This window comes from Macaca mulatta, chromosome 13 (genome assembly GCF_049350105.2).
Source record: "Macaca mulatta isolate MMU2019108-1 chromosome 13, T2T-MMU8v2.0, whole genome shotgun sequence".
NCBI lineage: Eukaryota > Metazoa > Chordata > Mammalia > Primates > Cercopithecidae > Macaca > Macaca mulatta.
The window spans coordinates 115,402,771-115,424,381 of record NC_133418.1 but is presented as its reverse complement, the minus strand read 5'-3'; the positions used below and the strand labels follow the sequence as shown (position 1 = coordinate 115,424,381).

The 21,611-nt window shown below is 45.5% G+C and overlaps 3 protein-coding genes across 23 annotated transcripts in view; 2 read left to right on the top strand and 1 right to left on the bottom strand.

The window, feature by feature from the left end:
• Positions 1 to 2,981, top strand: part of ASAP2 (ArfGAP with SH3 domain, ankyrin repeat and PH domain 2) — a 203,160-nt gene extending 200,179 nt beyond the window's left edge. For all 5 annotated transcript variants that reach the window (XM_015111666.3, XM_015111664.3, XM_077960160.1 and 2 more), the window contains one exon: positions 549 to 2,981. In XM_015111666.3, the coding sequence (XP_014967152.1) occupies positions 549 to 623 (75 nt within the window). In that variant the 3' untranslated portion in view covers positions 624 to 2,981. The remainder of the gene's footprint in view (positions 1 to 548) is intronic.
• Positions 2,982 to 3,472: 491 nt separating this feature from the next.
• ITGB1BP1 (integrin subunit beta 1 binding protein 1) lies at positions 3,473 to 20,196 on the bottom strand. 14 transcript variants are annotated; one of them, XM_015111669.3, is made up of 9 exons: positions 19,223 to 20,196; positions 17,411 to 17,463; positions 17,002 to 17,153; positions 15,632 to 15,738; positions 11,220 to 11,298; positions 9,333 to 9,469; positions 4,919 to 5,011; positions 4,256 to 4,405; positions 3,473 to 3,713 (listed from the first exon to the last, which is right to left on the bottom strand). In XM_015111669.3, the coding sequence occupies exons 4-9, from the start codon at positions 15,701 to 15,703 to the stop codon at positions 3,642 to 3,644; spliced, it is 603 nt and encodes a 200-aa protein (XP_014967155.1). In that variant the 5' UTR covers positions 15,704 to 15,738; positions 17,002 to 17,153; positions 17,411 to 17,463; positions 19,223 to 20,196; the 3' UTR covers positions 3,473 to 3,641. The 14 variants fall into 14 exon arrangements, with proteins under 14 accessions (XP_014967155.1, XP_028687817.1, XP_028687820.1 ...); XM_028831984.2 differs by having other exon boundaries at positions 17,088 to 17,153; XM_028831987.2 differs by having other exon boundaries at positions 17,123 to 17,153.
• Positions 20,197 to 20,370: 174 nt separating this feature from the next.
• The window catches only part of CPSF3 (cleavage and polyadenylation specific factor 3), a 51,575-nt gene continuing 50,334 nt past the window's right edge, over positions 20,371 to 21,611 (top strand). For all 4 annotated transcript variants that reach the window (XR_013403068.1, XR_013403069.1, XR_013403070.1 and 1 more), the window contains exon 1: positions 20,371 to 20,552. Coding sequence is in view for 1 of the 4 variants with exons in the window: in XM_015111667.3 (XP_014967153.1) it covers positions 20,503 to 20,552 (50 nt within the window). In the remaining 3 variants the exon portion in view is untranslated. The remainder of the gene's footprint in view (positions 20,553 to 21,611) is intronic.

Genomic DNA, 21,611 nt, shown 5'->3' with positions numbered 1-21,611 from the left:
CACCGTTCATATTTTGCCTGTTTTTAGCCTTTTATTTGCCTACATCATTTACACTCTTGAGATCATACTTGGATATAATTTACCCAAGAGCGAACGTAAGTGGACAGAGTGAAGCCTTACACAAGCGCTTGACTCAGTGAAATGGGGCCAACTTATACCTTTGCCACTTTCGGTGACTTTGCAGCTCACAGACTTGTGACACTCGGCTTCATTCATTCATTCATTCAAAAAAGGCCAGCGGAGAGTAGTGATCAGAGAGCTGACCTGTGTGCCTCCCAGGAACAGGTGGGGGTGGCCATCCCCGCGAGTGAATGTCTGAGGCACGGCTGGGAAGAGCTCCTTCCACAGGAGAGGCCTGCACTATTTGAAATGTGGTGAGGGAAAAAGGACAAAAATCGTTTGGATGTTTTACCCAAGTAATTTCTTGTCGGAAGAGAGTCTTCTGAACCAATCGTGCTTTTTTTCACCAAATGCTCTGTGTAATGCCCTTCAAAGTTTCCACCAACATTTGGAATTTTAATAGCAACCTACACTTTGTTCCGTTTCAGATTGGCCACATTGATGGAGATCCTGGTCGCAAAGGCGCATTCCCAGTGTCATTTGTGCACTTTATCGCTGACTGAATTGCTACTGAACAAAAGCATTAACAGTTATGTTCCTGTTTTGTTGTTGGTACCAAAACTCTTGCCAGATAACCAGTTTCATGAACTGTTTGTACAGTAGCCCATGTTCTCTAATGCCACTGCTCTGTTTTAAAAACTGAGGCAATTTTTACATATCAGTAATTGTTTTTATAATTTGTGGTTTTCACGAAACATTGCTATGCATTTATTAGGAAAAACTGAATTTCCCAACAGGTGAACTGAAAAGTTATTTTAACTATTATACATAATCAAGATCCTGCCTCTACGGAATTTGCTAAACCTAAAAATGTTTGCATTGATTGTATTGGAAATAAACTCTTCCTGCATTCCTTGGCCCAATTCTGGAGTGGTGACCTTTAGCACAATTATTATTTTAGATGGCCAGTCAACTGCTGCTTCAGAAGTCCATAGCCCGGCTCTGGACTTTCTCAATAAAATGCCATCGGTTCACCTTTAAAGACACGTATTACTTTGAAATCCACCCAGTGTTTAAAAAACAACTTGGAAATTTACACATTAGCATTGTACTTTCTAGCCCTAATTTGTGAGGTTGCAACTATCACTATATTCTGCATGTGTGTATAACCTGTTGTGAACAATCATACTTAACAAAACTACTGATGGTTTATGACAACGTAGGGTAACTACAGTTCGTTCCGTTCCAGGTTATATAAAACTGCATTTCCTGAATTTGGTTAAAAACTAAGGATGATGGATTGCAAAACAGTTCTTTTAAATTAGTTTATATGCTTTAGATGTTTCGGAATTTGCCTTCTTGAACTTGCTGAATCACACAGAAAGCAACTGTACCCAGTAGAATTCTGTGGCGCAGACCACGCTGTATTAACCCATCACTTGCTGTTTCCTGCTGAGTGTACCACTGCCTTCCCTTCTAGCCCATGAGAATGTTTACTCAGTTTAGTGTCTTGTATTTATATAATACTCCAACAGGAATGGTAGTCACACTGTCTTGAAATCGAATCTGTCCATCTGTTTATAATCAAGAACATATCAGAAATATATAGGCCCCAGATAATAAAATACTCCCAAACATCCCAGTTTTTACTATTTAAGGCCATCATATCATTCTTAAGCTACTTGGGGTGGTAGTAGGGGGGATTAGGTTGTATATTATAAAACCAAAACTCATTAGTTTAATGAACTTGACTGTCATACCTCTATTTAGTAATTGTGAGGGTAAGATTCATAGTAGGAATATTGGACATTTTGGCTGAGAATAAAGAGGCCTGTGATGCCCACTTGGACTTTTAACACAAGTAAAGGAATAAATTGAGTGTAGGCTTGGAAAGTGGGGCAGCAGTGCTGTTGCTGCATTTGTTGTGATGGTACATTTGATTGAAGCAGCTTGTCTTTATTATGCAAGACTCTATGTGTAGAGTTTTGGGTTTTTTTTTTTTTTGGCATTGTACGTTTTTTGCTGTTATAAAGGAAGACAGAACAAACTGGAATGTTTTATGATGTATAGCAATCGCTTTTTGCCTTTCAAAGTTCTGGGTAAAAATGTGTTAGATCTGTAGTTTTTTTTTTTTTTTTTTTAAAGCACTACATCTGTTTTCACTAATTGTTAATTTGTTTGAACCCTTCATTTAATTTTCTCATAGATTTAAGTAAACAGATGTATTTTGCACAGTGCACTTATGTCTATTTTAACAATCCTCCTCCATCTGTATTTTATAGTCAGTCTTTGACCACCTGGTGCCAGCTATATAAGGAATAAAGTTGATTGATATCAACATTAGAACTCCAGTCCCAAACTAATCTATCAGGTTCACTGGTACATAAATATCTAGGAAATATTTTTCCAGTCTACAATTTGGTGCTATTGTGCAGTAACTAATAGTACTCTTAACAGAGGAGAAATTATATTAACGTCCCTGCTAATATCCTTTCTTAGTTATTTGCTCTTTGCAAATTAAAAAAGCAACTGAGAGAAAGAAAAACATTGTAGATATCTATTTATATTTAAAGTTTATGTTTCACATACTGCAGCTGCAGGATTCTGGCATTTTGCATGCCATTCTCCATCAGATCTGGGATGATGGCTCAGAATAGGTACACAGACTAAGAGTTACTGTGTGATCTGTTAAGGGGTGGATAACATAATATGCAGCTTAGGAAGCTATTTTGAGATGTATGATATTCAGTTCATTCACCTGATTACTTTGGTTGCAGCACAACTGTATATACTGTATAACCAAAATTGATTATTTTCATTGTCCTTAATGCAGTGATTTATAACTAGAGCATGTTTAATAAGTTTACTCTTCTTGTTAACTAGTCATTTGACTGGAAAAAAATAAAATACTTTTAAATGGACATGGTTTTATTTTTAATGTTTTTAATCTTTAAAGTTTTATATATTGACAGTCCTTTAAAAAAAAAAGTACACTATCATACTGTACATGAGATCCTTCACATACTACTTTTAGCATGAGCGGTAATCCTTTAAGGTTCTCTTAACTCTAAGAATTGTGGTTTGCCAGCATGTTATCTTGACCAGACACTTCTGAAAATCTACTTTGTGTGTCTTAAGTTGCCAAGGTCACTGTTGCAAACCAGCATGAATCCTGGTCTCCTGTCCACACCTCTGCCAGAGAGAGGTCCATGCCAGTGATCCCACGTCACTGGGAAGCCACTACGGAACACATGTCATCAGTCTTCCTCAGGCAGGCCTTCAGTGTTTGTCACTGAAAGGACCTCTGGGACACCTAGGCTTCTGTGACACTTAGGTTAAGCTTATTTGAACTTGAAAAAGACAAATGAAGTTTTTTTATCCCAGAAAGTAGATGACTTCATTGAGAGTTAACTCACTGTAATATGACACATTTTAATAAACAGATGATCAGCATTTTACACAATCCATCTTCTTCAGAAAACCTAGAGCAAGGGATCACTTCATTATTTGCATAACACTTCAGCACCGCAGATTGAAAACAGCTGAACTTTCAGATGAAGTTGACTTCTTGATTGCAGGATTCAAGGTTTCTCAGATGTTAATACAGAGTCAAAAGCAGTGGATAAAACCTTGCAAATGGCTTGTGCTTGTTCCTACATAACGTGAAAAGATAGTAAGAGCAACATTCGCTGATCTCTTCATGAACTTAATTTGGCTAGCAGAGGCACACACCTAACCCTCTTAAGACCTCTCCTAAGCAAGCTGACAACACATGCCTGCCTAGGTCAGTGGAACCCACACTATGAGCTTCCCTGCACGTGGGCCCTTTGCCCTCCTTCAGAGAGGAGCAAACAGCGACTGCAGCCTGAGAAGGCTGATCACGCAGTCTAAGACGGCAACAGCTTTCGGAAATGGAGGGAGCCTTTGGCCCCTGGAGGATACGCTTTTCCTCAGCTGCTTTGTTTACCTTTTAAATCCAGGCACGAGTGAGTGCTGCCACTGGCCCTAACAGAAATGGTTCACACACCTGTGCTGTCTTGCCAGCTGGCTGACCTCCAGCCTAATATTCATTCCCTATCCCCAGGCCAGATATTCCATATATAATGGATCGTATTTCTTCAACCTTCAAAAACAACAGTAGTCCCTGGGTTTTGCGACAACCAGTAAGCAGCTAACCAAAGTAACAAAGTCTCACCAGGCTGTTGCACTGATAAACCCACAGGCTGTATTCTTCATTGCTTGCATCTGTGGTCTTCAGAGCCAGTAAGCTTTTTCCCGCCCCGAGACCATCATCGTAACACACCATCCGGATGATTAAGTAGAGAGCATGCCTGTGCAAAACATCCTGCAGAAGTCAGGAAAGAGTCCGAGAGATCAGGACTCACATGTTTGTCAGTCCTAATGACACACCCTCCCAGGCAGAGTGAGGCTTGAAACAGCATATCCATAGGTTTCTCACCCCAAGGGATGTTCCTGTATGCTCAGTCTTGGGCAATTTGCCTTCAGGATCACGCCTTTTTAAATCCCAGCAAGACAACCTGACTACCCCAGTGTCTGTGCCCACCTTCCAAGCTGACAGCTACTCTTAATTGATGAGGGGCCCTTGGTTGAAAATGCATCCGGAGGCATCTGTGTGAGTTTGGGGGTCGGGGACAGGTTGCATGGACCCTTCCAACACAGGAGAGAAAAGGAGGCCCCTATTCACCCTAAGAAATTGGTCACGTTTAAGACCAACTGCCAGGACTGTTTACAAACCAATCACTGCAAACAGGAGTGGCCCTAATTAGAAGGGGGCTCTTAATGGCCTGAATTCCCTGTTATCTAAAACATAATTTTCTTAATAAATTATATTACTTACATATTGATCTGATGTTGATACTTTTATGCCATACTTGGAAACTCCCATAATAAATTCTTCCTCTGGAGGAACAAAAGGCAACTTTCCGTCTTGCTTTAAAGTAAAAATAAAGTATATGATAAAGATTAAAATTACATTATAGTCTTATTTCTGACTACTCGAGTATCTGGCCATCACAAGCCCAAACCCTTTAAAGAATGTGGGGTACAGAGCCAGGCAAGAGTTTCTCTCCACAGAGGCAGAAGACACATTTCCCCCAATTTAAAAAAAGTTTATTTCTGAGACAGAGTCTCACTCTGTCGCCCAGGCTGTAGTGCAGTGGCATGATCTCAGCTCGGTGCAACCTCTGCCTCCTGGGTTCAAGTGAGCACATCTGGCTAGTTTTTGTATTTTTAGTACAGATGGATTGTATTTCATCACGTTGGCCAGGCTGGTCGTGAACTCCTGACCTCAAGTGATCCGCCCACCACAGCCTCCCAAAATGCTGGGATTACAGGCATGAGCCACCGTGTGGGCCATTAATTTATTTTTAAATACAGATGGTACTGCCTTAGGCTGGTCTTGAACTCTTCTTGGCCTCAGGTAACTCTCCCAAGTTGGTCTCCCAAAGTGCTGGCATTACAGGCATGAGCCACTGTGCCCAGCCCCATTTTTACAGCCCACAACTCTGAGCAAAATTCACATCCATCCCTTTCATGCATATTGTCTGTCTTGGTGTTAATCCTAATTACAAACTGAGCTGCCTCTCACAGATCCTGCTGAGGTTAAAATATCTACATTAGAAAAATTAAGGTCTTCACTTCCATAGCGTGGACCAGTGTTAGCACGTGGGATGATCAGGAAGCAGAGCCCACATACCCTGCCCAGATGGAAAGGCGTGTCTGGTGATCCCAGGCCTCAGGGCTTCGGGCTGGCAAGTGCTGCTGATGAGCAGTTACTCCACTCACAAAAACATGAATCGGAGTTTTGAGCTACTCAGAAACGGCAGATAATCCCTGACGGCTTCCCTACTGGACGATCCAGTCTCAGCTCCCAGACCGGAATACCACCTATTTCGTCTTCCCTAACATAAGACACTGTTGGCAACCTATGGATGTTCCATACTGTAAATGGTTTTGAGGAACCACTTGCTCACATTAAAGAAATCATAGTAAATAAGTTGCATCCACAATGTCACAGTACCCTCTTCCCAACTGCTTCCCACAGTAGGTTTAAAGCAATTCCAAGAATCACGGTATGGGAGAACAGTCATGCTACTGTCAATACTGGAATTTTAGCAAGCAAAAATTCTATGGTGATATGAGAAATTGAGCAGTCCTTATAGGAATGAAAATAATGCTGGTGTATTTTTGAGAGGAAAATAATTGATCCTTCAGTACAACACTCAAACCGGTTATTGCTTTTATGGTAAGACCACACTGAACATTGCAGCTCGTTCTTGGAAACTACAACTTCAAGCGAAACCATGCATATAACAAAACCATTTTTTTTTCTCTTCAGCATCATAAAACATTGTAACAAAATGACCTTGAAAAACGAGATACCGGAGGAACTAATCTAGATGGTTTTCCAAGAACCAATCAACGAGGTTACCAGAGGACTTAATGTAGTTTGTTGGAATGACTTTACATTTCCAACAAATGCTGGATAATAATTTCACTCGTCCAGACTACCATGAGTTCTTTTTTTCTTGAGACAGAGTTTCGCTCTTGTCACCCAGGCTGGAGTGCAGTGGCGCGATCTCGGCTCACTGCAACCTCCGCCTCCCAGGTTCAAGCAATTCTCATGCCTCAAGTCTCCCGAGTAGCTGGGATTACAGGCACGCGCCACCACGCCCAGCTAATTTTTTTGTATTTTTAGTAGAGATGGAGTTTCACCATGTTAGGCAGGATGGTCTCAATCTCCTGACCTCGTGATCCGCCCACCTCAGCCTCCCAAAGTGCTGGAATTACAGACCTGAGCCACCGTGCCCAGCCCGAGTTCTCTCTTAAATGGCAATTTAGATTCACTGATGTTGTCCTTCAGACATAAGTATCTTCCTTTACTTTCATAAAGATATGAAACTTCATTTCAGATTTTTTGAGACGGTCTCACTGTTTTGTCACCCAGGCTGGAGTGCAGTGATAGAATGATGGCTCACTGCAACCCTGACCTCCTGGGCTCAAGGAATCCCCCTGCCTTGGCCTTCTGAGTATCTGGGACTACCAGTGCATAACACCACACTCAGCTGAATTTTTTAGATGTTTTGTAGGGACGGGGTCTTGCCCAGGTGGGTGTTTTTTTTGTTTGAGACAGTCTCACTATGTCACCCAGGGCTAGAGTGCAGTGGCACAATCTTGGCTCACTGCAGCCTCTGCCTCCTGAGTTCAAGCAAGCAGTTCAACCTCAGCCTCCGGATTAGCTGGGATTATAGGCGTGCACCACCACGCCCAGCTGATTTTTGTATTTTTAGTAGAGATGGGGTTTTTGCCATATTGGCCAGGCTGGTCCTGAACTCTTGGCCTCAAGTGATCTGCCCGCCTTGGCCTCCCAACGTACAGGCATGAGCCACTGCACTCAACAATTTAAAATTTTTTTTTTGTAGAAACGAGGTCTCACTGTGTTGCCCAGGCTGGTTTTGAACTCCTGGGTTCAGGTGATCTCCCCACTCTGCCTCCCAAAATGCTGGGATTACAGGCGTGAGCCACCATGCCCTGCCACGTTATATTTCATATTCTCATTCTCCATGATTTAAGAGATTACACATTCTTCAGATTAACACTCTCTGAAGTTAAGGAATCTTTTTATTGCAGTAATATCCCTCTTTTAATGCGCACATAAAAATGTAATTTCGTTTTCTAGAAACTCCAGAAACAATTTACTTTCTTTTTTTCTCTCATTACCGAATTCACTAAGTCTTTTGGCTCATGCACTTCCACCACTGGCAAGGGTACAGATTTTATAAAATTTCATGCTTATATAGTTTACACCTTATACTTTTGATTTAATTTTCCTTCTTAATTTTCCTTCATGATTATTTTTTATCGTCTTGATTTTATCTTTTTGAAACTCACTCATCTCAATTCTTGTTAGAAACCTTGCATGAATAAACAGATATGTTAGGTCGACATCATTATGAATTAGATTATTCAGAGACAAAACTGGTCTGATGGTGGTACGGTGAGGTTGTGCCAGATTATTTTAAAAGAAGAACCTAAGGAATATAACCAGTCACCACAATACCACAATTAGCTCCTCATTTAAATAGGATTGATCAGCCCCATAAAGAAAGTATTAATAGGCCAGGCACAGTGGCTCAGGCCTGTAATCCCAGCATTTTCGGAGGCAGAGGCAGGTGGATCACTTGAGGTCAGGGGTTCACAACCAGCTTGGGCAACACAGTGAAACCCCATCTGTACTAAAATACGAAAAATTAGCCGGGTGTGGCAGCAAGCGCCTGTAGTCCCAGCTACTCAGGAAGCTGAGGCAGGAGAATCGCTCGAACCCGGGAGGTGGAGGTTGCAGTGGGGCGAGATCACGCCACTGCACTCCAGCCTGGGTGACAGAGCAAGACTGTCTCAAAAAAAAAAAAAAAAGGATTGACCAGGTGTGGTGGCTCACGCCTGTAATCCCAACACTTTGGAAGGCCGAGGCGGGTGAATCACAAGGGCAGGAGTTCGAGACGAGCCTGACCAACATGGTGAAACCCCATCTCTGCTAAAAATACAAAAATCAGCCAGGCATGGTGGCCAGCGCCTATAATCCCAGCTACTCAGGTGGCTGAGGTGGGAGAATCTCTTGAACCTGGGAGGCGGAGGTTGCAATGAGCTGAGATCGCACCACTGCACTCCAGCCTGGGCAACAGAGCAAGACTCCATCTCAAAAAAAAAAAAAAAAAATTAAAAAGTACTGTGGGCCAGCCGCAGTGGCTCATGCCTACAATCCCAGCGCTTTGGGAAGCCGAGGTGGGCAGATCACCTGAGGTCGGGAGTTCAAGACCAGCCTGACCAACATGGAGAAACCCTGTCTCTACTAAAAGTACAAAATTAGCTGGGCATGGTGACGGGCGCCTGTAATCCCAACTACTCGGGAGGCTGAGGCAGGAGAATTGCTTGAACCCGGGAGGCAGAGATTGCAGTGAGCCAAGATCATGCCATTGCACTCCAGCCTGGGCAACAAAAGCGAAACTCCGTCTCAAAAAAAAAAAAAAAGTACCGTGTTGGAAGGAAGGAACGGCGCCCGTGTTCCTAGGCAGCTCAGCGCTCACGCACATGTGCAGTGGTGATGCGGAGGCTTCCAGTCCAGAGCAAGTGGAGCGGCACCCAGTGGACCCGAGAAGTGAGCCTTTGCCCCAAAGCCACGAGCTGGCTCCCCAGACTCTCAGAACCAGAGAGTTAAGGAATTTTTTTTTTTTTTTTTTTTTTTTTTTTTTTACCTGGGCAACGTCTATATAATTTATCAGGTCTAATGGCCCTTCAAGGCCTTTTCCCTCAGAGAGTTTCAGTTTCTCAATGGCACCAACATATTTTATTCGAAATTCTGCGCAGGTATCTGAATTATTGTTGCTTTGTCCTAAAGATGAAAGAAAAGTGGTAAGACTTCAGAAGAAATATCTGCATTACAGGGTATCCTCAGTCCCTTCCCAAATAAAAACCAGACAGTCATTAGAACACAACCACTAATTACAAATTTTATAATGCAAAATATTTGTATATAATGGGGAAGAACTTAAAATTTCACTAACCCTTTATGACTCATGGTATACTAAATATAATATACAAAGGTCTCAATAATAGGAATAAATATTAACCTTCCCTTCAAAACAAACAGTAAAGAAAAGGTTACTACATAATGATTACCTTTTTGATGCATGATATTTATTTTTGGTTCTTTGTCCCTCTTCACCATTTTTTTTCCCCTGTAGAGACAGGGTCTCACTACATTGCCCAGGCTGGTCTTAAACTCCTGGGTTCAAGCGATCCTCCCACCTTGGCCTCCCAAAGTGCTGGAATTACAGGCATGATCCACCGTGCCTGGCCTACCATGTTAGCTTTCTTTCCTCATTCAGGAAGCCTACTCTTCCTCTACCATTCCATCAGAAAAGACCACATAGTTTTTCTTTGTAATGTCGATGGAATGATGCCAGGCAGGAAGTCTCTTAACCTAACAGCAACGGCTGAAGAGTTGTGTGTGTGCCACAAAATCTAGCCAATACAAAAACTACTACAAACGACTTATAATCTCAACCATATTAAGGAAATACTATATGATTACTTTTAGGTTATGTAATAAAAAGATGCCCACAACTTTAATAATTTTAAAGGCATTTGGCAGTAAAGACAATGGACTTAATGCTCCAACATTCTCTGTTACAGATTCACTAGGACAATTCCTGAGAGAAAAAGAGGAATTTGGACAAGAAAATGAATATATTTCCAGTTAGCCACCAGCTACTTAGGGAGCTTGGGTTAGAAGTCACCTCTTGATTTCTTTTCTTTTTTTTTTTTGAGACGGAGTCTCGCTCTGTCGCCCAGGCTGGAGTGCAGTGGTGTGATTCGCAGCTCACTGCAACCTCCACCTCTGGGTTCAGGCAATTCTCCTGCCTCAGCCTCCCGAGTAGCTGGGATTACAAGCATGCGCCACCACGCCCAGCTAATTTTTTGTATTTTTAGTAGAGACGGGGTTTCACCATGTTGGCCAGGCTAGTCTCAAACTCCTGACCTCAGGTGATCCACCTGCCTTGGCCTCCCAAAGTGCTGGGATTATAGGCGTGAGCCAACATGCCCAGCCTGTTTCTAAGGATCTACTAATTTTGGGCAGCTGCATAAATATCTACAAGGGTCTGGGCCAGATCCTCCCCTTAATTACTTGTGTTGGTGGTGGTCATGAGCTGGTGAATCTCTGGGTTCCTTGGGGTAAATGAATGGCTCCTTAGCCCTTTAATCACCAAGATATTTGCCCTATTCCCCATAGACAACGTAAGTCCAATGGAATTCACCTTCTGCCACCCCATTTCTTTTAATTTTTGTGGGTACATAGTAGGTGTATGTATTTATTGCCACCTCATTTCTTTAAAAACTATTTTGAAACTTCCAGTTTGCCCATGTGCCTGTGCCAATCTCCAAAGGCTATGTGGTTCCCCAATCACACCACACCCTCAGCCCATGTCCCACCAAATCTGGGTCCACTTCTAAACTCTTGTCAAAAGTGGCAAAGGAGAGGAAGAAAGCCACAAACACTGAAGAACTCGCACTACCCCAGTAAAACCACAAGAACATCAGTGAAAAGCACAGACAATCAATGATCCAACCCTTTTCTGTACCTGAGCTTTTGGTGGAATCTGTGTCGAGGCTGGCCACCGTGCTGGATCGTGAAAGACCCCCAAGGCTAGAATCTACAGACTGAGAAACAGAAAAACAAGTAAAAAACCTCCACAGAAGCAGCCGTGTCTTCTCTGAAGTCCTCTAACCCATTCAAATTATTTATTAGAGTTGAGCTGACATATACGAAATCATGCCAATTATTCAGGCATATCGACTGTGACAGATTTTTCTTAAGACAAATTCTGCAACAAACTTCAAAAAAAAAAAAAAATCACATAATCCCAACTGTTCGTTCGTCCCACGACATAATATTGGATAAACGTGGTGGCAATATTCTTAGTCTAAATCGAAGCCATTACCACCACCTCCTTACAAGATGCCTTCTAAGAATATTCTTGTGAACATCTCGCCTTGCTTTCACATTAGTTCCACTGAACCCAAAACAAACCCTGTGCAGAAAGCCAGGCAAGGACCATGATCCCTGCTTAATAAACGAGGAAGGAGACAGAGACGTTTAGTGACTTATCCAAGGTAACATCTAGTAAATGGCTCCGATCTCAAACCTAGGTCTCTTAATTCTAGGTCTCCGGTCCAGTGCTTCTGCAATTATTCCAACTCATGTCTGGCCTGCAGCAGGAATTCAGGGGCTAACTGGCAGAGAAGAGTAGACTATCATGTGAACTGTCACAAAAAAACAACACAACTGTTGAGCAAAATAGAATCATATGTAAAGGGAGTTTGTTCCTCAGAGCTATATTCCCAATTTCTTTAGAAATAATATTCTGTGGCCGGGCGTGGTGGCTGACACCTGTAATCCCAGTACTTTGGGAGGCTGAGGCGGGTGGATCACCTGAGGACAGGAGTTCGAAACCAGCCTGGCCAACGTGGTGAAACCCCATCTCTACTAAAAAAAAAAAATACAGCTGGGCATGGTGGCTCACACCTGTAATCCCAGCACTTTGGGAGGCTGAGGGGTGTGGATCACCTGAGGTCAGGAGTTCGAGACCAGCCTGGCCCACATGGTAAAACCCCATCTCTAACCAAAAATACAAAACTTAGCTGGGTATGGTGGCGGGTGCTTATAATCCCAGCTACTCAGGAGGCTGAGGCATGAGAATCGCTTGAACCTGGGAGTCAGAGGTTTCAGTGAGCTGAGATCACGCCACTGCACTCCAGCTTGGGCAACAAGAGCGAAACTCCGTCTCAAAACAAACAACAACAACAAAACACAATACAAAAATTAGCCAGGCGTGGTGGCACATGCCTATAGTCTCAGCTACTTGGCAGGCTGAGGCAGGAAAATTGCTTGAACCCGGAGGCAGAGGTTGCAGTGAGCCGAGATCACGCCACTGCACTCCAGCCTGGGCGACAGAGCGAGGCTCCGTCTCCAAAAATAAAAATAAAACAAGACATTGGGCCACACAGGTGAGATTCCCCTGCGGAGTCCTCACGCTTAAGGCTGAGGAAGTGGCAGTAGGGAGGTTCTGTGTTGACCAGTTCCAGGAGTTCAAAAACTTCCAAGAACATGGTTCGCTTCCCCATTCTACGGCTGCACAGGACTCCTACAATGTCAGGTTTCTGTGCTTCTGGTTACAACGCCACCCACCAGCTCCGCCACGCCGAGATATGCCAGCTCACCCTGCCCTGACTGGAAACTGAGTGGCAGTCGTGTGTCTCTGTCTCATTCACGTGTGGCTGTTATTTAACAGCATGGCACATGTGGGGCATGGGAGGCCGGCAGGCACCCAGGATGAAAAGTCTAGGGAGGCATCTCCTGAGGGGGCCTTGTGCGACCCTGTGAGACGCCTCCTTCCATGCTGTGCCTCACCCTGGTCCTGGGACTGAGTGAACACACAGCTTTAAAATTAGAGCACTCACAAGGGTGGAAAATCATGAAGAGGCTGTTCAGACCGGACCCGGCCTCCAGCTTCCTGCCTGTGCCTGGGATGTCTAACTCCCTTCCTCATTTATGCCTATTTGACCTGTATTCCTCATTTATGCCTATTTGACCCATATATTTTAAGGTCTCATTCACTAACCGCTTTTTTTGGGAAGACTTCTGTGATGGTTAATTTTATATATCAACTTCTCTGGGCTAAGTACCCAGATATTTGGTCAAATACAAGTCAAGACATTGCCGTGAAGGTGTTTCTTTAAATGAGATTAACGTCTACCCCAGCAGACACGGAGCACAGCAGAGGACCCTCCACAGTGTGGGTGGGCCTCATCCAAGCAGGTGAAGGCCTTAAAGGAAAAAGACTCAGGCTCCCGAGGAGGAGAGTCTGCCTCCAGCTGCCTCCAGGCTGCCTTTGGGCTCAAGCTGCCACTTCCACTCCCAGGGGTCTCCAGCCCGCCCGCCCTGCAGATTGCGGACTTGCAGTCCCCACAGTCACATCAGCCAATTCTTCAAAATAAACCTTGAAAATACAACAAAATCTCTCTCTAGGATAGAAACACATCCTACTGGTTCTCTGGAGAACTCCAATACAACTTCCTCCACAACTTTAGGCCTATCATCTCCCCAGTCTCGGAATCCCCGAAGCAGTATTTGTCATTACCTCACACACCTTCGTGTTCTCTGAATTATTCACTGTCTCTGGGTATCAATCATGTCTCAAGTGGTATCTGGCACCCAGGCAGAAACACCTGGAGTGAATCACTTTTTCTGCCTCCCACAGCACCTGCTATCTTAAGGCTTTAAGCTTTGGTGACTCTTTTCCGCATACTCCACAAGCCATCGTCATCCATCCACAGGTCCCATGAGTGCCCGCCTGGAACTCTCTGCAGAACCTGAGGTCTTAGCACTTCCTTCACACCCCGTCCAAGCCCCCATCATCTCTCAGGTTCTTACCACATCCTCCCCAGCAGTCTCTGCTCCTGCCCTTGCCCTGCTCATAGTGGCCAAAGTGACCCCCAACAAAACTTACGTAAGATTCTGTCACTCCCTGGCCCCAGGTGCCCCCGCTTTACTTCTCAGAGTAAAATCCCAGGTCTTCACAACACCTGCACCTGCCCTGCCCAGGCCACGCTGGTCTCCCTGCTGCCCCTAAACACACAGGCTCGCTCCTCCCATGGGCCTTTGCTCTCTCCTCTCCCTGAACCACGATCCTTCCAGATCTTATCATGGCCCCACTTCTCCTCTAGGCCCCTGCTCAAATGCCACCAAGAAAACAAGGCCTTTTCTCGGGAGGAGGAGCAGCAAAAAAAATAAATAAAATAAGACCTTCTCTTTTCTTTGAGACAGAATCTTGCTCTGTCGCCCAGGCTGGAGTCCAGTGGTGTGATCTTGGCTCACCGCAACCTTCGCCTCCTGGTTCAAGCAATTCTCCTGTCTTGGCCTCCCGAGTAGCTGGGACTACAGGTGTGTGCCACCACGCCCAGTTAATTTTTGTATTTTTAGTAGAGATGGGGTTTCACCATTTTGGCCAGGTTGGTCTCAAACTCCTGACCTCAGGTGATCTCCCCACCTTGGCTCCCAAAGGCATGGGCCACTGTGCCCGGCCTGAAAATAAGACCTTTTCTACCAGACTGTTGAACACTGCCCCTCTCCCAATCTCCCACCCCGTCCATTCCTGTAGTTTCTTCCTCCCGTGTTAGTTTCCACCATCTGAAACTCTCTATTTTACTTATTTCTTCAGTATTTTCTGCCCCATCTGAAATGGAAGCTCTGGGGCCAGGGATTTTTTCCCTCCCCCTAACCACTCTATTTTATGCCCCTTAAACAGAGTTTGGCATACAGCCGTGCTCAGTAAATACTCGGTGAATGAATGAGTGTTCACGTGCCATTGTCCAGGAGGTAGAAATAAAAATGCTATTCTTCTAAACACCAACAAAATTGGTGTCAAAAACCTAGAACAAATATAATGCAGCTATCTTTGTACTCTTATATTGAAAAATATCTGTCAGTCAAAAAGAAATCACTTCATTCTTTGAGACAAAAGTTGCCAGTTGAATAGCTCCTCAAAGGTTTGCTCGGCATGAACTAAATCCATGCTTACCTTCCAACAGCATTCGAACTCTCTAGTATACAGGTATCTGCCCATCTCACTCTTAAGTGAAACTAATTATGCACACCACAAGCCCTAGAATTCAAGAGGTCCAGCCCCTTAATGCCTGCAATTTCTATCATTTCAAAATTTTTTAAATCAGTGCTTATTTCAACGAGACCAAACTAGATGGGTCATGTCCCATCTAGTTTAATGGATTTAAGAATTTCAGAAAACCTACCAAAACAGATAAAATGAAGCTAAGCATAGAATGCATCTCTAGTGCAAAAAGTAAATGTAAAAACACACCTAGTTTGAAGATTATCAGGAGGTCTGCCCATGGTCAGTATCCTCCATACAATATCAGCTAGAAGAAACAAAACTCTCCCTGCTTTATGACTCTGTTCCAAATTCCATTTCCCTACCTTGCTCTTAGTACTGATTTCGCTACTTTGGGAACTGCTACTACTGTGTCGTTTTTTGCCTTTGCGAAACATTTTTCACCACCATTTCTTGATCCAGAGAAGATCCCCTGAAAAAACAAATATTGGTGACAGTTACATCGGGAAAAGCAACTTTTTTTTTTTTTTTTTAAGAGACAGAGTCTTGCTCTTACTCAGGTTGGAGTGCAGTGGCACAAACATGGCTCTCTGCAGTCTCAACCTCCTGGGATCAAGTGATCCTCCCACCTCAGCCTCCCCGAGTCGCTGGGACTACAGGCATGTGCCACTATACTCAGCTAATTTCATTTTTTGTAGAGACAGGATCTTGCCATGTTGGCCAGGCTGGTCTCAAACTCCTGCTCTCAGGTGATCCTCCCCCCTTGGCCTCCCAAAGTGCTGGGATTACAGGTGTGAGCCACCATGCCCAGCCAGGAAAAGCAACTTTGATATTGGTTACAGCTACATCAGGAAATGCAACATTAAATCACTTTATGCATAATAGAAATAAAAATCATCAATTCCTTCCAGTTCCATGGGTGTGTTCCTTTTCTATAAAACATGAAACCTTTCCCTTAGATACTATTCCTTTTCATTCTTTCCTATTAAATTACAAAAAATTAACCCAATAAGCAAAAAAAGGCAGAAACCTTGGCCTAGAGGTGTGAAAAGCACTTTTCTCAAGTATTAGACATGTCGCCTAGTTCTCAAAATTTCAAGGGCCTTACTTCTCTTCAATGGATTCAAGATTTTAGCAAAATATGCTGTAACACATTGGATTTTCAGCCGAGATACTGAGATTCAGTAAGCCTCTCAGCTTCACATTCTATACTTGGTAGGGTTAAGATATATACACCTCTCAGAAATGTGCATTTTTCTGGAAGTTTTGAAATGCCTTTAAGTAACAGCTGACACAAAGACCTTCCTAGGTGCCAGCGCCTCACCCCCCTCTCTACTAAGGGCAGCTAAGGAGATGACCTTGCTTCCCAGAGTCTATGTTACACATTTCTTTTTTTGAAATTAATAAATAATGCCTTGGAAACGTAAGATTCATCCTTGCCGATTGCATAGGAGAGCATAGATTATACTTGGCACATTAACTAACCTATATGAAGCTGCATAGCTCACAGAACTCCCGGGACAGTTACACTGTCACAACCTCATGATAACCTTGTGACATATTCATTTGCTCTATTGATGCTTTTTAAGGGCAAACCATATGCCACACACTCTGCAGGGCTCTAACCCTCAAGGGGCTCGCAGAAGGTGGGCTGTAATCTGCCTTTTACAGATGAGGGAACTGTGACATGTCTTTCAAGAGGATTTATGAGTAAGATAACCTGACCAATTTTTACCAAAAACTGTGTTCTCCAGAGGGAACAAGAAAATCTGCTTGCTATAGAATTGAACACTATTTGACCGTCTTCAAGGTCCCACATACAGCGGTCTGCACAGAGAGTTTCCTTTCATTCTGACCTGGGCGATGCTTTTCAGAGAAACAATGCACCTGATGAAGGAAAAAGAATGAGTGACTCAGGCAGCAGTCAATGAAAGCCCCTGCTGCAACCCAGAGATTCTCTGTATTTGGAGACCCCACTCTAAGCCCACTTACTAGGGGATGACATTAGGCCACTTGCCCGAGTCTGACCCCTGAGTCCAAGCTTTTTAATCAGCCTCATCATCAGATTTATTTCTGTTTTTGCTGTAGGGTATCAGGAAAATGTGATTTAGTCATTCATTTCTGGATAGTCAGTGAGCACCTACCAAATGCCAGGGACGCATCAGTGAACCAAACGAAGCCCCTGACCTCAAGGAGGCTGTTCTCAGCGGGAGGAGACATACCAACAAGAAAAACACACAGAAAACATGTTATTAGGAAACAACTGCTATGAGGAAAACTAAGAGAAGTTAAGGAGACACAGACGGAAGGAAGGAAGGGGTGGGTATTCCAGAAAAAGATGCTCTAGATCTTTTTCTGAATGAAGTGAGGGCAGCCATAAATAGCCTGGAGGCAATGCTGTGCAGGTGGAGACGGCGCCCAAGGGAATAGTCAAGGCTGTCTGGGAGCAGGACAGCAATGGGCCCAGACAAAGTGCCACAGAAGGCCAGGCAGGCTGTGATAACAGTGGACTTTAAGAGGAAGACTCTAAAGGTTTTTTTATTTATTTTTTGCTTATCTGCTGTGATCTTCCGGAATGGAGACTTTTAAAAAGCAGTTTAGCGACACAATTAGGTGTCTTCTGTTTTTTAAACAATGACCCTGGCTGCCAGGCAGGGAACTAACTCCATAGGATAAGAGTAAAAAGAGAGAGATGCGTTGGAAGACGACTGCGGGTGATTGCTGCAAAGGAGAACCTTACCAGCACAGGACACTAGTCAGTGAGAGACGGCAGGAGAGCCTTATTCCAAGGCCTGCACAAAACGAGGTTAATGTAGCAGCATAAAGTGCCATGTTAATGGCGCTGATGGGTTAAAATGTTGATGTATATAACGTATTTAAGCATCAGATACTTCAGTATATATAAATACATATTTACATAAAGGTAACAATTTTAAATATGATTTAAATTTTAAATCAAAACATTTTAAAAACAAAATGTGATTCTACTGTTAGTGCAATCCTGAAGTGTCTCCTCAAATCCCTTGATATGAAAATCATGACACCACAATGCCTCAGCAACTCCTTAAGGCTTTCTTTTCATCATCAACCCGGGGGCTTAGGAAAAAGCAGCATTTATTAAAGTCTTTGATATCTGCTGCAATTTTGATGCATGTTCTCAAGCAAATCGTTTTTGCCTCAAAATTACTCATGCATCAAAATGAGGCCAACGATCCTGATTGGCGACTGGATGCTCCGCAGGCTCGTCAAATGCAAAGATGTCTCAAGCTGAAACCATCATCCTCCCCTCCAGATCTGCTCCTCTCCTCTTCTCTCCCCGTTAGGAAATTCTATTATTGCTGGGGGAAGCCAGGAAATCATGAATTCCTTGCTGTCCTTCAGGCCCCATATCCAATCTGGCACCAAGACCCACTGTATACCCCACCGGAAGAGCTCTCTGAGCCAGCTCTCCACCAGGCCCCATGTCATCCTAGACCATGGGCACAGACACCATTTTTTTAGAATCTGATCAATGTGATGGATACTCACCCTACAAAAATATACATCCATACAAAATTTGGCATGAATTTAAGGAATTCACAAACCCAAGGATATTGCGTGGGTAAGGGACCTTGTCCTACTGGATTCCCTAACATTTTAAATCCACCCCACACTGCAGCCAAAACGATTAAAATGATTTCTTTCAAACATAAATCTAATGCCACTAGCCTGCTGAAAATCTTTCACTGGTTCTCCAAAGTCAGAGATCAAAGTCAACGTTCTTCAGCAGGACACGCCAGGTCCTCCAGGACGCAGCTCCTAACCACCTTTCCACTTCCATCCTCCACAACCCGGGCACAGTTCATTGATCTCAGCAAGGCAAAGCTGCTCGTGGTTCTCAGGGCGATGCTCCAGTCGCCCCTGCTTTGCAGCGCCCGGGACACCCTTCACCTTTCAGGCACTTGGCTACCTCTTACCTTTCAAGGTCCCTTTCAGGCTGCAGGCCTTCCTGGGATCTCAAGGCTGGGCTCAGGGACCCACAGCTTCAGTGTACCCCTGATCACAGCGCCACGATCTGCTGTGGTCTCTGATCTCACTCTCCCAGCTGCACGCTGGTCAAAGGCGGAGCTCAGGGACTCCTCTCTGCACAGCCAGGGCGCCTGGCAGGGGACGCGCTTACTGAAGCCGAGAACTTTCTGGGGTGTCTGTGACACCCCAACAGCAATTCCCAAGTACCAAACGCCTACCACGTGCCATGCACGGTGCTAGGTGCACAGATCCCTCTCACCCTCACTGACCAGCAAGCCTGAAGGATAACAGCCCCTTTCAAACGAGGATGCCAAAGCGCCCGAAGAGTCAGTGACCTGCCCAGGGTCACCAGGGTAAGGACGGATGGGGCCAAGCTCAGGGCCTAGGGAGAGCCGGCTCCAAAGTTCCTCCCAGACGCCAGCCTGCTTGGCACCTGTCTGTCACCGTGATGGAGCACCTTCCACCTACTGGGTGCGGAGGATGTGACAGCGAAGGGGACAGACAACCCCGACCCTGAGAGGCGGGAGGCGGCCGAAACGAGGCAGAGGAAGAGGCAGGGAAACGGCCCGCGCTGCCCGCCTTGCCTCCTCTCCCGGCTGGCAGCGGCTCCGGAAGCTACAGTCCACAACGCCCACGCCCGACCCGCGGTTCCAGGCGCCTCCACCCGCGCCCCGGGAGCGCGGACCCGCAGAGAACGCAGCCGGAGCCCAGGCATCCCTCCCCCGCCCTCCCTGCGGCCCCACCCATCCTTCCCGGCCGTCCGCGCCGCTCTCGGGGCCGTGTTCCCGTCAGGCCTCCGCGAGCTCGGCCCCGAGTGGGACGAGGGCTGGGCGCTCACCTCGCAGCCGCGGGCCCATCCTCCGGTTGCGGGCTTCGGGGTCCGCGTGGGAGCGCCGCGGCCTCCGGCACCCAGGCAGCTACTCCCGTTCCCGCTCCAGCGCCGGCTTTTCCAACGCTCCTGCCCACGTCCGCCGGGCCCCGCCTCCGAGACTAAGCGCAGGCGCAGTCCTGACGTCCCGCCCCCGGTTCCAGGACCCCGAGTGGTGGGAAGCTTCGCAAGGGACGTCCCCCAACCGGAAGTCGAGGGGAGGAGTCTAGTGCCGCGGGCTCCGGAGTGACGGAAGTTGTGCTCTTGGTGGATGGGGTTCTTCTTTCTTTATTTACCTTCCAATTTAGGAAGACCCCGGCGACCTGTTCCCCGCCCCCGCTTCGCCCTCACACTTTCGGGATGTCTGCGATTCCTGCTGAGGAGAGCGACCAGCTGCTGATCCGACCTCTGTAAGAGACCAGCGAGAGAGGGAATGAGGCCCAGGGCTGTGAGGGGTGCGAGGGATAACCGGAGACTTTGGCCTCCTCCGTCGCCCGCGCTCCCACCGTCCCCGGCAGCCTGCCTTTGGTCCGCGCTTGCGGGCCAGGCTTCTCAGGCTCGAGGGGTTGGAGGACCACTGATTGGAAGGGGCCTGCTAGAGTGAACGGGATTTTGCTTCTTTATCAGTTTCAGGGGAGGGTATGTTGGAGTCGGAAAAAAAAAAGTTTTCCGGGGCCACCGGCCGCTTTTCGTACACGCTAAAAAGCGTTTTCACTTAGCACAAGCACGGATCTCTGCGCGTCAGGGCAAGCCGTGAGAGAGCCGGTGACGCTTATGATCGACAGGATGAGAGGAGGACCTGAATGAGGCTACAGCGGTGCAGGGAAGAATTAAGTCTGTTTCCTAACACCAGGGCTTCACATGTGCCAGAAGTTAGAAAATATTAGGGACGTGCCGTGAGTTTCGATCTTCTCAGCTCAGGTCCTAGTAGAATAAGGAAGGTGTAAAGCTGGAGAGGAGAAAGTGCAGAGGTGTTAGGGACAAAAACTCAGCCCTCGACTGTCCGTAAGGAGAGTGGCCTTTCAGTGGACATGGTCCTCATCAGTCGGGAATGCTGCTGAAGGGGAGATGCAAGATGCTGAAGGGGAGATGTAGGAACTTGGATTCCTACAGATGAGCATTTCGAACCCACAACATGTTTATTGTTAGATGTTAGTTGGCACAACATGAATATACGCTTTCCAAAAGGTAGAAAGTATCTCCTTTACACATTCGTTCAGTAAGGCTTCATTGAGCACCTGCTTGGGACATAGTCCGTTTCCTTCTGCTTAGATCACACCTGTCATGTCTTCCTGTGATGAGCAAACACTGTCGCTTGATCTGCTAACTCAATTCTTTAGCAAGTGTCAAGTGTCAAGCACCACACGTGGGGATACAGATGCAAAGGAGGGCCCAGTTAATTGCTCTCGCCCTTATGGAGAGAATTACAGTGCACAGTGGGAAGTATTGGAGAGATACTTTGGTATAAT

What these genes read in the sequence shown, in the direction of transcription:
- ITGB1BP1 (XM_015111669.3), bottom strand. Translation starts at nt 15,703, where the DNA reads ATGTTTCGCAAAGGCAAAAAACGACACAGTAGTAGCAGTTCCCAAAGT. An exon ending in ATTATATAGACGTTGCCCAG is followed by an intron (nt 5,012 to 9,332) that starts GTAAAAAAAAAA and finishes TTTACTTTAAAG; the next exon opens with CAAGACGGAAAGTTGCCTTT. An exon ending in TTTATCAGTGCAACAGCCTG is followed by an intron (nt 3,714 to 4,255) that starts GTGAGACTTTGT and finishes CACGTTATGTAG; the next exon opens with GAACAAGCACAAGCCATTTG.